The sequence below is a fragment of the Trachemys scripta genome, chromosome 4 (genome assembly GCF_013100865.1).
Source record: "Trachemys scripta elegans isolate TJP31775 chromosome 4, CAS_Tse_1.0, whole genome shotgun sequence".
Lineage (NCBI taxonomy): Eukaryota > Metazoa > Chordata > Testudines > Emydidae > Trachemys > Trachemys scripta.
This window is the reverse complement of record NC_048301.1, coordinates 24,858,430-24,874,035: the sequence shown is the minus strand read 5'-3', so window position 1 is coordinate 24,874,035 and position 15,606 is coordinate 24,858,430. Positions and strand designations below refer to the sequence as shown.

Sequence of the window (15,606 nt, the reverse complement as noted above, 5' to 3'; positions counted from 1 at the left end):
TCCTTGGATGCATAGACTGGAGAATCTTGAGTGGGACTAGAGGTTATTTTACCTCTGTATTTGGCAATGGTGAGACCACTGATGGAATACTGTGTGCAGTTCTGGTGTCAACAACTGAAGAAGGATGTCGATACATTGGAGAGGATTCAGAGAAGAGCCACACGAACGATTAAAGGATTAGAAAACCTGCCTTGTAGCAACAGACTCAGGGAGCTCAATCTATTTAGCTTAACAAAGAGAAGATTAAGAGATGACTTGGTTATAGTCTATAAGAACCTACATGGGAAACAAATATTTAATAATAGGCTCTTCAGTCTAACAGAGAAAGATATATAACACAATCCACTGTCTGGAAGTTGAAGCTAGTCAAATTCAGCTTGGAAATAAGACATAAAATTTTAACAGTGAAGGTAATCAACTACTGGAACAATTAACCAAGAGTCATGGTGGATTCTCCATCACTGACAATTTTAAAATCAAGACTTGATGTTTTTCTAAAGGTTATGCTCTAGGAATTATTTTTGGAGAAGTTCTATGGCCTATGTTATACAGGAGGTCAAACTAGATGCTTACAATGGTCCTTTGTCGACTTGGAATGTATGAATCCTGAAAAGTAATGAGCACTCAAAGCTATGATCAGCACAATGTCCGAATCAGACCCTGGATCAATTTCATATCGCTTTACTGCCAGCATGTGTCTGGACACCACCAGGGCTCCCCGTGCTGAGTAATCCTCACCGCGATATAATTGAACAAGTATAACATTCAGAGGTGCCTCCATCTTTTTGGAAGATGAGCATAAAGGATGGTTTGGTATGTTCTCATCAGCTACATTTTGCACAATAATTAGTGGGTGTTGTGGGACTGAAAGGAGGAGCCAGGAAAATAACAGCATATTGTTTAGCAAACTCAAGACTTTTCACCTCCTTTGTCATTTTAGAGGAAGCAGAGCAGGGCCATCTTGTTATATAAACTTACTTGCTGTACAGAAGAGCATAGGGTAAACAGAAAGCACCAAGAACTTGAGCACAACAGATCCTGACTACTAATTGTTAGAAACCCGGCAACATCTTTTGTCTTATCCAACGTCAGATTTTTTGACATGGACCATAAGAGTTTAAGAAAAGAAGCATCAGATTCGATTGGACCCCCCTTTGTTTTCAGATAGGCACTTAGTGACAGGTTTCTGAGTTATCTGAGAAACCTCAACTAGAAAAATCCTGAGCTCAACATTTCATGGGTTAAGATCAATGTTTCCAGACTTTCCTGCGTCTCTGGAAATCTGCAACCTGTAAAATTGAATAAATCTTGTGATAAAGGGCCAGATTTTATTCTGTTTCACACCATTGATTTCAGGGTAGAATTTGGTTCTGAAGGGACGACCTATCAACCTGCCAGATATCTGCATTCATGCCTGAGCTCAGGCTCTCTCTCTTCTCAGAAATTTAAGATTCTTGTTTGTATAAATACACCAGGTAGCTAAATGGCTCTTACATTTTGCATGGCATCCTGATACTGCGGCAGTGATGACAGCTGTGACTCAGAGTGGTACGGGGATAACCCTTTTCTTAGAGTCCTCAAATCCCCAGAGCTAGATTGCTGCAAAGACAAAGAGAGAAAATAGGACAATCTGTATTAACCAGAGGAAGGAAAATAATGCTCATTCTGCTTAGAATTCTTTATTAGCTTTTCCTTGTGACCATTTCTATTCTGTGGCCTGTTCCCATAATAACTTTTCCCTGAAATAACGGTTAAAATGACCATCATAGTTAAAATGCTTTTCCTTTCCTCAATTCTGGAAAAACATTGTCAAGTGGTTGGAGATTAAGCATTCACAGATAGACTGGGCAGATATTTTATTTTGCCCAAGTTCATCTAAATTTCAGATCACTAAAAAAAAAACAACACATTAATATGCAGATGGGAAAATTATTCACGTGAACTCTGACCTCATTCCTGCAAAATAAAAATATATTATTAAAAGAAAAGTAGCATGCACCAATCAGAATACACCAGAAACCATTTTCTAGCTTTCCTTTTAAGACTACATTGGATATTCCAATTGGCAATTGGAGAGTAATAAGAGTTTTTAAATATTGACATTCTCATTTATGAAAGCTCTCGCATGTAAGTGACACCATCTCTTGTTTGGCTAAGAATTTCTTGTACACACAGAGTCTTGAATAAATATTCTACATGCCATACAAATAAATGTTATAAATCACACACATTCTATGGAAAATAATACCCACAATGACCATAAAATGATCATGTATTATAATGGTCTCCTTACGAGGGAGTCTCTGTCTAGTTCCCTCACTTGGTGAATCTGAAATGAGATACCCTTAGAACCAGCAGAATTGTTTTTAAAAGATCCAGTATACCTGAGGATGAAATGAAGGATCTGGGATTATATCATTTTTTTACCATAAACATGCCATTAACTGTATGTATTTCAAGAGCATCAAGCAATGCATTGGCCTCCATTTTAAAGCTATAAAAGCATGACCTTTGGGATTTTTATGCTCCATTAAGAGTTTTGACTTGCATTTGCTGCAAAAATGGTATTTTCCACTTCAAAAGAACTAAAGAAAAAGCATTGGTGCAATAAAATTTAATGGAATGTCTCATAAATCAGCTCAACTGTTCAGACAAAAAAACACCCCAGTAATCCCAGGGGTTGACCATAGCCAAAACCTTTAGAACTCTTGTCGCTGCAGCATTGGTGATGGGTGTACTTCCACTGATTGGTCCCATTTTACAGCAGAAGAGTTTGGTTCCCTTAGAGCACATACACCATTCTCCCATCATCGACGGTAGAGATTTTTTTCTTGCAGTGATCTGTTTCTCAGCTCTCAAATACTATATTATTCTAAAAAGATCCAGTGTGATCTAATGAGTTCACAGCTACAGCCCGCTAACCCTATTCCTTTTACAAGCTGTGCAGAGATGACTAGTCTTCATGGCAGTCATCCTAAAGAACTGGATATTACCGCCACATAGTTTAACCTGCTAGAAGTGTTTTATCCCTTTGCAATCAGTTGCCATAGAATGATTTGCACAGATTGCGCATTGACACTTTCCTTGGAATTGTAAGATGGCATCAGAAGTGATTATTGTCTTGTTTTCCCAACTTTTGCATTTCACAAGTGAAGAGTCAAAGTTTTGAAATGTAGCTCACTCTTGCAGGTAAAATGTACTTGGAACTGAGGGCAAGATTTACTTCACTGTATAAATGCCTGGGCTTTTTATGGGGGAAGTTTGGGGATGAAGGTATTTGGGGAGAAGGGTTGGATAAGTCCATGCAAATCTGATGACTAGACACCTTCGTTTAATGACAATGTCCCACGGGTCTAATGTGTAATCATTTCTTGGCTGATTATATTGAAACAGAGGATTTGTCCTGGCTGGCTGTGCAAGCTACAACCTGCACCTCACCTATCACATATGAACATGTGGCTCCAGCAGTCTCAATGCTGGATCCCATCATTGTGTTATCTACCATTGACCTCCATTTTGCCTTGATATTTCTGGGCATGGTGTACTGTTCCCTCCTGCATCTGAGTCGAACGCACGCATATGTGCATGCACATGAACAACAAAGGCAAATAGTACAGCAAGGAATTTTAAAGTCCTTGCTATGTGCTAGAGTGATCACAGATGCATAGGCTCTTATCCATAATGCTCCATTCGAGAAGGACAATGCATGCCTTTCTGGGGATTAGAGTGCACGGCCCAACATGTAATTCTGCTGCATTGGAATCTTACAAACTGCACTGATAGAAACATGCCACTTTCTGACACAAACATGGAAGGGACTGGGAGAATATGGATAGAGATGGGCAGTTTGTGGCTATTTATTTCCATCTTTCAGCATCTTGCTCTCCTGCCACAAGATGAGTTGTTCCCATTGAGAAAGGTCCTGGTACTTTGGACCGAGTGTTCATTTTCTCTAGCACATTATAGGTTGCACTGACAGCAAATTCAAAATATCCCTGTGAATAAATCCCCCTTATCCCTGAGTGCCCCCTTGCGGCTGGGTGCTCTAATGCCAGGGTTAGTATCCCACTTCCCCTTTCGGGCCCCTAAGCACTCCACAAAAGGCTCTCTTAGCTCAATAATACCCCTCCTGGAGCTGGTTTATCAGAAAAACACAGTGCATGTATCTGTACAAAAGTCCCAAAACATAGTCCATGTATCGCCCCTTAGTGCATATAGTAATTAAGATCCCACAACTTCTAGTTCATCACCATGACACATACCATACTGCAGCATCGTCCACCACATCTGGGCTCTTCTTCAGTCCTCTCCTGTCCTTCTGCCAGGCAGCAACCCCAGCCCTTCCAGCGGGGCAGGCAGGCTCCGTGCCTGGCTCCCGGGAAGCAGCCAGCATGTCCCTCTGGCTCCTAGGCAGAGGGGAGGCCAGGGGGGAACCACAGCCAATGGGAGCTGCGGGGGCAGCATGCGGAGACCCTGGCCATCCCTCCAGCTCCTAGGAGCCACCTGAGGTCAGCGCTGCCCGGAACCCACATCCTGACCCCTCTCCCGCGCCCTAACCCCCTGCCCAGCTCAGAACCCCCTCCCACATCCAAACTGGAGCCCGTACTCCCTCCAGCACTCCACCCTCCTGCCCCAGCCCTGAGCCACCTCCTGCACCCCAACCCCATCATCCCCAGCCCCACTCCAGGGTCTGCACTCCCAGCTCGGAGCCCTCACACCCCTGCACTCCAGCCCAGAGCCCCCTCCTGCATCCTTAATCCCTCATTTCTGACCCCACCCCAGCACCTGCACCCCCAAGTCCACTCCCGGAGCCCGTACCCCCTCCCACACACCAATCCCCTTCCCCATCCTGGAACCCCCTCCCACACTCCGAACCTCTGGGCCCCACCCCCCATCCCCTCCTGCACCCCAAACCCCTCATCCCTGGCCCCACCCCAGAGCCCACACTCCCAGCCGGAGTCCTCACCCCCTCCTGAACCACAAATCCCCTGCCCCAGCCTGCTGAAACTGAGCGAGTGAGCAAGGGTGGGGGAGAGCGAATGACAGGGGGAGGGGGGATGGAGTGAGCAGGAGGGGGGCCTTGGAGAAGGGGAAGGGAAAGGGTGTTTGGTTTTCTGCAATTAGAATGCTGGCAACCCTACTTGGAAGCCAGCAGGCTACCCCCTCTGCTGATCTCCTGCCTTCAGCCCTCTGGCTCCCACTCTGCAGCATGGCGACATCAGCAGGAAAGCTCCTCTTCTGCTCCCCTGTTCAGCCCTCTCTGGTCCGTGGCTCTCCAGCTTGGGAGTTAGCAGATAACGCCCTTTTCTGCCTTCAGCCCTCTGACCCAAGCTCTCTCTAGCTTGGGGAAGATCAAACAGTAAACCCCTCTTGCTGCTCTTCTGACTTCCAATTCTCCCTGATCCTTTATGGCCCCAGGTGCTGCCTCACCCCCTTTATTGGCCAAATTGGGGACATCTGTTCTGGTGCAGGAGAGCTGGGCATGCTTCACTTAAAGGTACCAGCTGCCCTGTGACAATCCGTCTTGCCAAACAATTTAAGGCAACCACACCTTTGCCTGGTTTACACTCAAGGTTGCACTGATTTAGCTAAAGATGTGATTTTACACTGATTAAAGAGATTGGTGCAAACCCCAGCATGGACACTATTCTGGTTTCAACCTGGTTTATAGCAGTTTAGTTTGTGTTGGTAAATTTACAGGCACAAATTAAACCAATAAAACCAAGACTCCACACAGGGGTTTGCATTTGTTTAACTAAATCAGTTTTAAAACCAATTTTATTCGAACTGGTGCAACTTCTGTGTTTAGACAAGGCTTGGTTGCTGTTCATGAGTCTGATCCAATGCCCTGGAGATCAATGTAAAGATGCCCACCGAATTCAGTCTACACTGAATCAGGCCTTTAGATAAAGAAAAATGGAACAAACCAGTGAGAGAACCTTCAATGGGCTGTCAGCATCGGAAGTGTCCAATATGAAAATGAATGTGTTCAGGAAGCAGTGAATGGGCCTTCATGCTCCTTGTTGCTCCATTGTTCTCTGAGTCTCATAGTTTTGGAGAAATCCATTTCTATACTAGTGGCCAATCCAGCTCCCATTGAAATCAGTGCAAATGTGAAGTCAGCAGACCTCTGGTTCTAAAGCACAACCCTGTGCTGTCTGAGCAAATTCTCTCTTCACAGGATACAAACATCTCTTTGAAGTAAAGAAACTTAACCACCTCAGTCATGGGTAAGGCACATTAGTGGGGCAGAGTAGAAAATCTTGACCTATTTGGGCTACACTTTCAGTGCTGTTGCTCCAGTCCCTCTCATGAGCACTAAACAGTTTTCGTTTCCTACTACAATTTTCTTTAAAAGAAAATTTGTTTCAAAATGTAACTTGTTCTATGAAAACTAGTTTCCTCCAACAGCCCATAAAACACATCTCAGCACCATTATTTATATGACGGAAAAAGTCTGTTTTTTTCCTGGTTGCAGAAGAAAAGCTGGTGCAATTACCTCACAGACATTCATAAACATTTACACATTCATCTGACTTCGCTATCACGGTCTAAAGCTAACCAAGGAAAAATGTGAATCCCTCATTAACAAGCAATATGACTAATGATGCATCAAAATGAGAAACTATTATGCCATTTAAACCTAAATTAAAAATCCTGATATTTGCATTGTTAGTTCACTCACAAAATGAAATCCCTTATTCCCTTGCCCAATTTTCATTACTGAGATGGAAGTGACTCCTAAATTAATTTTCTCATCAGAATGGCATTTAAAAGCACCATTGCTGATCACCTCTGTTCTCCATCACCGTTTGGAGATGATCTTAGTTGCCAGGCAGCAGGTCTTTAGTAAATCACTGTTCAGTAAAGTCGTTTTACAAGTCTCGTGAAAGAAAATCCTTCATACGATGAAAAGCTTCATACCACTCAACTTAGTTAGGAGTCAGTCCTGCTTTTAATGGGAGCAGGAGCAAGTCCTTAAAGAACAAGATACATCCTAAAGCACACACTAATCTAAGGCCTAATCCTGCTTTCCTTTTTTGTACACAGTACTTCCCATTGGCTTTCTTGGTACACAAAGATCAGGCACATAATATCACTGAAGTGCAAGGTCTCACCTAGCTCCAATCCAACTCCCATTGTAGTCAAACAGAGTGTCCATCAATTACTCAGTGTCAATCTGCACTACTGCCAACCGACTCATAGGCATGATGTTACATTTGCACCCATTACAATAGATTTCTCCAAAACTATGAGACTCAGAGAACAATGGAGCATACACACCAAACCACTGCTTCCTAAACACATTCACTTTCATGTCAGACACCTCCATCATTGACAGCCCATCAAAGGTTCCCCCAGTGCAGTTATTTACTTATTCTCTGGGAATGATCATACAACATCTTTTATTGTTTAATTAATCCTAATGTCTTGAGTCAGAAAAAGACTTCTAACAGGCCAGATCTTGAGATTTATACATGGTTGTTACTCAGTTTAAGCCTTAATGGAGGAAATGAGTCCAACTTTGCGCCCGCTTAAATCAATGGGTATTTTACGCATTCACTTCAGTAAAAGTGGGTATGGAGTTAGACCTTAATGAAAACTGACTAACGCCATAAGTTTCTCTCTCTTCTAGAATATAGATCTAATCATTAATAGAATAATAAGTTGAACTGAGTGGAAAAAATAGGGAACATTTTTCACAAAATTTCAGTTTTTGTTAAAAAAATCTCAAATTTTTGACAAATTTCAATCAATTCTAATAATAAACTTTTAAAAACCATTATCACACACCTGAAGTTTGAATCAAAGCCTATTATTCTTTCTAGCAGAAAGAATAAATTGTGACCTGTTACAAATAGCATGAGAAGATGGATGATGTTTATGTTGCTATTTTAAGGTTAGGGTAATAAGCAAAAACATTTATTTTCCTTTTTCTTTCTGTCTGGTCAGTCCTATAGCTATAGTGAACCAACTATGCAGATAAGAACTTTCAGGCAAGTTAGACAAATTATCTTTTTAGTTACACTTTAGGCTAATTTCTGCTGGAGAGGATGGAAAAAACAGAACAAATAGGACCTAATTCCTATACACTAGGATATAATAAAATGGGTCATTCCTATATTAAAGTTAAAGAGAGAAAGACCCAAATTTGCTTGATGGCCACCCAGATCTTTCTCAGCATTATGTATAAGATTAGTAAAGCTATGGAACTATTTACATTAGAATTATGTTCTAAAATAACCCAGGAATATTAGAAAATGACATTGTCAGCTTCCAATAATCAATGAATTAGCATTCAGAACAGAGCTTATATAAGTGCTCATTAATTGAAAATACTATTCTCTCCTTTGTCATCAACTGAAATAGCTGAAGATCTCTACAGGAGAAAAAAAAATAGATTCTCCATTTGTATCCTCATGCTACTGATATATTAGAGCCTTTTCCCTAGGTTTCCTCTGTCAGATTGTCTGTTTTTGTTTGTTTTCCTCCTGGGTAATTTTTTTTTTGTTTTTACCTTCCCACAGTCTGTCAAAGCTGGCATTTGCTAGTCCCATTTGCATGGAAAACAGAAAGAAGCATCACTCTTGTGAAGCCCAGCGCTGTTCAAGAGCATCTTCTAATGATAACTTGCGTGTCTGGAGTTTTTATTTACTGTCAGTGGAGTCCATTCAGGAGGGGATTGGGAAGCACTGAGTGGACAACTGCAGACAATGTCACGGACTCTGGTAATCCCAGTGGGTCATAATTTTTAGACACTGCACTATAAGCTTCACCTTTCAACCATTTTAACTTCTTGATGGTGAGTTAGAGAGACAGCAGATTGCATGTTATACTGGTGGGCTCAGCTCATTGCCTGGCAAGGTGAGCCACTACATCAGGAGGTTTCCCTCCCCCCCCCCATATGAAAAGAACTTTTCTATGGCAACCTGACAGACACAGGGTCTGATTATGCTTTCATTTATCCCCTCCCCTCCATGTAAATCAGGAGTAACTCCATAAAGCCAACAGCCTGGGAAGGGTGTAAAATTGGTGTAAGATCAGAACATGGCCTTTAGTCCACTAGCATTCATTTTAAACAGAACAGCAGAGCTTTTACATAGGAAAATGATATTCAGACTGTTGTAAGTTCTGAGCAGAAGCATTATGAAAGGTGAATGGGAAATCTTACACACACACAAAGTATATTTAAGATCCAAAACCACAAACCAATTATGCACAGAGCATGATATTTTAAAACAAAATAGCTGAGATTCATTTACTTTTGACTTACCTGCTAAGCCTTGCATTCAAGGCTCTGAGTTTTCCTTGCAAGAATAGAAGAGGCCACTAAAACACAACATTTTCTTGAACTGTTATTGGCATTAGTGGTGTCATCTATTCTTTCAGGAGAAATGCAGATTCCTGAACTTGGAGGGTAGCCAAGATTTTTGATCACTTTTAAATGATACCCAGAGGTCATAACGTCATAACTGTATTACACCTGTTATGCAACAGAGCTTTAGAGGAAATTATATCTTAGCATGCAGTAAAACTAAATGGAAAGGATCCTTAGATCTGCTATAAACTCAAACAGTTGCAATATAAAAAGATTTGTAAAAGATTTGCATCTAAAGCATGTACAAGTCACACCAGCATCCCAACCTCTAGAGAGATGGACAATTTCCATTTTTAGTGTCCGCTCCACTCTCCCAACAGCTCAGGGTTTGATTTTTGTCTAATTTAAATATTTAAGGTGAAATTCACCCCATCCAGTGAGGCAGGACAAGACATCTGGACCATTTAAACGCTTAAGGGACTTTATTGCTCAATAGGCCCTGGCCTCTCCATAGGGGCTAATTTCACTCTGGTTATTTTGGCTTCACTCTAAAGGTCTAGAACGCCACATAGGCTTCAGGTAGGAGACACGTGGAAAGTTAGCATTCTGAGTGCTGGAATCCTGATTGGCTGGGTATATGGAACCACTCTGATTTCAGTTGTGGAGGAAGTAGGGGAGGTGGGGGTAAATCAGAAGCTGATTAGCTCAGGCTCTTGTGCAGGTAGGTAAAGGAGGCAGCTGGGGGGAGGTTGGGTTGTACAGCTGGGTGGGAACCAACATATAGGAGGTTGGTGGAACTGGGGCCAGAGTTCAGTGTGTGTGAGGATGACAGGTAGAATTAGGGTTAGGTAGAAAAGAGGGTGAAAGAACATGTCTATGTTGTAGTGCAAAGATCCCTGAAACTTGGGAGGAGGTAGGAATGAGCTCATATCTGGGGACACAGGTTAGGAAGCAGATTAGACAAGTGAGGCTGGTGAAAAACTGGGCAGTCTAGCGGGGGGGTGGGGGGCGAGTTCCTTCAAATTTGACAGCTGAAAGGAGGGTGGAAGATACCAGAAGCTGGAAACACATGTTGTCATCTGCAGTGTCTAGGTGCAATTTACTGAGGAAGGCCTGTCGATTATTCAAAGTGTTAATTTAGGGTGCGGGCAATGTGCTTCTGGACAGTAGTACAATACATTATCTAAGTCACCTGCCTGTTGCTGTGGTGTATATACTTCATCACCTACTGGCAGCAATTCACTGCACCATAATTGTTCTAGTAATTGAAATTGCCTCAATTTTGACACTCAACCATCAGTTGTTTGCATCTGGGTAATTAAATGGAAGATTTAGTTTGAAAGCTTTTGCTATTATTCCAGACACACATTGGTCCAGAAGCCATTTAGCTGTGAGCTCCTCGCACTGGCAAATGGCTTTGATTTGAATAGTAATTTTTGATAGTACAGTCTGAGTTTTGACAGACTTACCCATATCTTTATTACCAGTGCAGAGCAGAAGTTACAAATAATCAGGAGTGCATTTAATACATTCAGATGATTAAAAATGGAAATTGCCAACATGAGCCTCTGAAAGAAAGATCCACCAGTGTACCAAACAGCCACCACCAATACTCAGAGGCAGTCCCACAGATCCAAAAAGCTCAGAGCTTATAAATGTATTAGATCTCGCTACCTTAATGAAATTTCTTGGCAAGCTGTTGCGGTCAGTCAGCTAGGAGGGAACAAAAGAATATTATACAACTTAAATCTTAATTAAAATAAAAGACACTTTATTGTCATGGTAAACTTTAATCTTTATTACAGATTACTAAAATAGGACTTTTTTAACATTCAGGTTTTTCAAGATAATATTTGAACTCAAAGGCCTTTACAAATATTGATAAATTAAGACTCACAGAACTCCTTATCAGACAAATAAGCATAAATAGGCTAATATCCCTATTTTAAAGATGGCGAATCTCAGACAAAATTGGCCAAATTGTTATACCCTTACTTGTACTGAATAACACTTTACCTCACAAGAACACCTCTTGAATTCAATAGCCAGACCTGTGCTGTAATAGAATATTCAGCATGATTAAACTCAGCATTACATCATTGACTTCAGTCGAGTTACTTCTGATTTACACTGATGTAAGTAAAATCAGAAAAAAAGGCCTTAAATGTATCGTCCAGGATCCCACAGCAAGTCAGCGGAAGGGCGGGTGACAGAACCAAGAATTTCTGCCTCCTGGCCATATTCTCTCATCACTAGGCCTGACCACAAGAACAAGGGACGACATTCTGTGCTGCGCCTCTTGAAAGGAGTGATTAGGTAGCGTTATGCCACCTTTGCACCTTCTTGATCCTTGGCTGCTCTGCAGCCCCAAGAGCAACATAGACCATCTTGGGTGGCTATCTAAGCAACCTATCCCCAATTGCCTATGGACTGCAGCACTGCCCAGAATCCCTGCAGCATTAAGTGTTGTGACCCCACTCCCAACATGCCCTTCCCACCTTCAGCTCTGCTCCTCCCTGCACGCCCTCTGTGCCAGCGCTTGTGAGGAGGTGCTCAGAAGACAGTCTTATGGCTATTTTCCATATTGTTTGCACCAGAAGAATTCTCCAGAAGAATTCAATACAGAGATTTTATGGGTCCTCAACACCACCCCAGCCCTTTTACCCAACATTAAGGGTGTGGAGGGGGATGAGACTCTTCCCTAGGAATACAGTTTTGACTGGAATAGACTTAATCTGATGATTGAGACAGTAGCTTTACATACAAGTTTTCAGCTAGCTTCACACAAGGAACATACATAATATGGGTAAGATCTTCAAAGCCCTCTAGAGTATTTAGCCATCCAACTCCCACTGAAATTGATCTCTGTCTCTCACTCTCTCTCTCTCTCACACACACACGCACACACACACACACACACACACACACACACACACACACGGATGGCCGGAGTTGACACACACGCACTCTTGTATGGATGGCCAGGGTTGTCAGTAGGGTAATGCTCTCAAATCCGGATTAACAGAGTCACAGAGTTTAGGGTCAGAAGAAACCACCAGATCATCTAGTCTGACCTCCTGTACATCACAGACCACTAATAGCACACAGCACCTGCGCACTAATCCCAACAATCAAAATTAGTCTAAAGTATTACAGTCCACAGGAGATTAAATTACAATGTGCCACCAGCAGAGAACAGACGGGCCCGAGGTGCACCAGTGCCCAAGGCCTCCGCAGTGGCATGGAATGGATTAAATGAGATATACTCAGATGATCTTGGCAAGTGACCTGCACTCCGTGCTGCACAGAAAGGTAAAAAAACCCCGGTCACAGCCACTCTGACCTGAATACAAGAAGCAATCCCCTGGATTGTATACTCTGGCCACAAAGCACCAGCACACGTAAAATGGCACAAACAATGTTGGCCATATTGCTTCTGGTATTTCCAGTAGCTGAAACCATCAGCATCCTTAGTCAGGACCTAAATGGAGGTTGCACATCTTTATCTGGCTTCAAGGCAGCCCTTCAGTGCTTTGCAGCTGCATTTTTAAATGCCAGTAATTAAACCCTTCTTTTTAAAGAAGACAAACTTCTCAAAATACTGCAGATGAAAGGAAAGTTAAGGGATGAAATTAAAGACCCCTCTGTTTAATATCTTCTATGTCATGTATAGCACTTTTAATCAGCAGATCTCAAAGTGCTTTTCAGAAAAGGTCGCTATTATTATCCCCATTTTACAGACAGGAAAACAGAAATGCAGAAGGTAACCTGACTTGCCCACGGTCACCTAGCAGGCCAGTGGCAGAGCCGGGAAGAACAACACAGGTCTCCTGAGTCCCTATCCAGTAGGCAACTGGGGAAGCTCAAGTTAATTTCACAGGTGACACACCCCAAATCCTTTTCTGTTTCTCTATTCTGGAACAAGATGACAACTGTGGGAACGAGATGCAGGAGGGGCTTTTGAGAAAAAATGGCACAGGAAACAGCTGAGGTTCAATGAAAAATACAGAATTTATTTGTGTGTGTGTATTTAGATTTTTAAGATAGGGCTGGATCTTGGCCTTACACAACAGCAAATCAGGAGTAACTCCTCTTGTGTCAATAGGTGCAAAAACTGATGTGAGAACAGAATCAAGCCGTAGATTTCAGATTGTACATCTCTCTGGCTTTTGCTTAGACAGGGAGTGGTAAATGAAGATTTGAAGAAGCAAAGCAACAGATGTCATTTGGTTAAAGTGATGAAAATTGGAGTTCTTAATTGACAGAGGAGAGAGAATGCTGTGGGGAAGCATTAATGAATAGCAGGAGATTGTTAACAAGAGGTTTAGCAGAAGATTTCAGCATGTAAAACTCTATTGTAAAAATATTTGTTATCGGCATCTCCATGGGGTATAAGCAATAAAAAACAGTGCCAGTTACAATGCTCTCTGTCCTCTGTAGAAATTGAGACAGGGAGCTTTAATCCATCATTAACATTTGAGAATGGTTGTCTTGTCTTTTCATTTTTATACCAGCAGAGAAAGATCAGCCCAATAGCTCATGTGAGGCTCAAGTAATCAGCTCAAATGAAAATACAGTATATAATTATAATCACCCAACTGGCAATCTTTGCTCAAGAGAGAGAGAGACCAAAGACTGGAACAGCTGAGGTTGGTGCTGGGGCTCAGATCCAGAGCTTTTAGTCTCTTACATCCATAAGTATTAAAATACAAAAAGGAGTTGTTTCCACGGATCTGTGGCTTGTATGCAGTGAGTCTCAGACCAGTGGAAGGTGTCTACAGCACAACAGTCAGCTCCGCAATCAGCCCCTTTTGTTGGCAAACTCATGGAGAAGCCAAGGACTGAGGCACCGATTCAGCAAGGTGCTTAAATACATGTATAACTTTAAGCCTGGGAGTAGTCTCATTGGGTCACAATCTCCAGTCTCCTTTGGCCACTCAGGTGGGGCAAAGTGGATCAATACCGGCCAAAAAGTGTCATTGGAGAATTCCTCTTGCAGAGGAGAACAGCTCACAAGTATCAGCTCAACTAGGGTGACCAGAACTCCTGATAAAATTGGGACTGTCCCGATATTTAGTTGTTTGTCCCGCATCCTGACTGATGTATGTTTTCCACTCTGGCGGCACTCGGGCTTTTTTTTTTTTTTTTTTTTTTGCTTCAGTGGCGGCCCCTCATGTGTCCCAATATTTTGTTCTTGTCATCTGATCACCCTAAGCTCAACAGAAGCAGTGAAACTGGCACCTGTGCTAAGTTGGTCTCCAAACCCCGTATGGGGGGTGCTGGGAAAGGGATGGATATGGCAGTGGTGGGGCAGGAGCATAGATTCCAAGGCCAAAAGGAGTAGAGCTGATTCTCCACTGGTGTAAATTAGACCAACCCCTCAGCTGTTCTAACTAAAGCTGGGACCATGTCTACATGCACTAACCCGAGCTCAGATGCAGGGGAGAATTGAGCCCATTGACTTCAATAGGATTACTAAAGTGCTTAAAGTTTTTCATGTGCTTAAGTACTTTACTGAACTGGGGCTTGAATGGCCAGAGAAAATTAGCTAGAGCTGGCCAAAAAAATTATCATGATTTTTCATGGGATATTTTGAAATTTTTTTTTGTTAATTTCCCACAAATCTCTTAAGGTTTTTATGGCTGTTATTTTATGAAAAATCCAAACCGGAAAGCTAAGAATTCTTCATTTTGAAAACCATTTTTGGTAAAAAAAAAAAATTTAAAATTCATTTTCAAAAAGCAAAAATTTGTCCTGAAAGCCAAACTGGAAAATGAAAATTCTTACCAAAAATTTCAATTCATTTTTAATTGAAAAAAACAATTAAATTTTCCACAACAATGTTTATTTTGGTCAAAAAGGCAATTTTTCCCTTAAAAGAAATGTACCAATGATAAAAATTCAACCAGCTTTGGAATTTGCTCTCTTCCCAGCCCTATCGGACATCTCTCCTGGTCAAGGCTGAGACATCTGAGAGAGACTGTAGGGACACATGGTTAGCCAACTTCAGTGTCTAAGGTTGTCAGTGAGACACATCACAAGGATTAAAATTCTCTTGCGCATGAAAAAGCAGAGATTGATGTTTCTCTGTACATTCCCCTGAATTCTTTTCACATTGTTGATCTTGAATTTCTCTCAAATTAAAATTGAATTAATAATTGAACTTATTGGAAATGTTCATCTTGAATTCTTTCAAGCTAATCCTTAGCTTTTCTGTACCATTCTTTGAATTTTTTCAGTCTTAACCATTGAGGTCTGTGTGATTTGCACCTCTTTATGCATTACAA

At 41.8% G+C, this 15,606-nt stretch overlaps 1 protein-coding gene across 2 annotated transcripts in view; it reads right to left on the bottom strand.

Annotated features, from left to right (window-relative positions):
* CCDC85C (coiled-coil domain containing 85C) overlaps nt 1–15,606 on the bottom strand; it is a 150,703-nt gene that overhangs the window by 27,067 nt on the left and 108,030 nt on the right. The window contains exons 3-4 of one of the 2 annotated variants that reach the window (XM_034767997.1): nt 10,994–11,032; nt 1,495–1,599 (exon numbers count right to left, since the gene is read on the bottom strand). In XM_034767997.1, coding sequence (XP_034623888.1) covers nt 1,495–1,599; nt 10,994–11,032 — 144 coding nt within the window. The remainder of the gene's footprint in view (nt 1–1,494; nt 1,600–10,993; nt 11,033–15,606) is intronic. The other variant, XM_034767998.1, reaches the window with a different exon arrangement.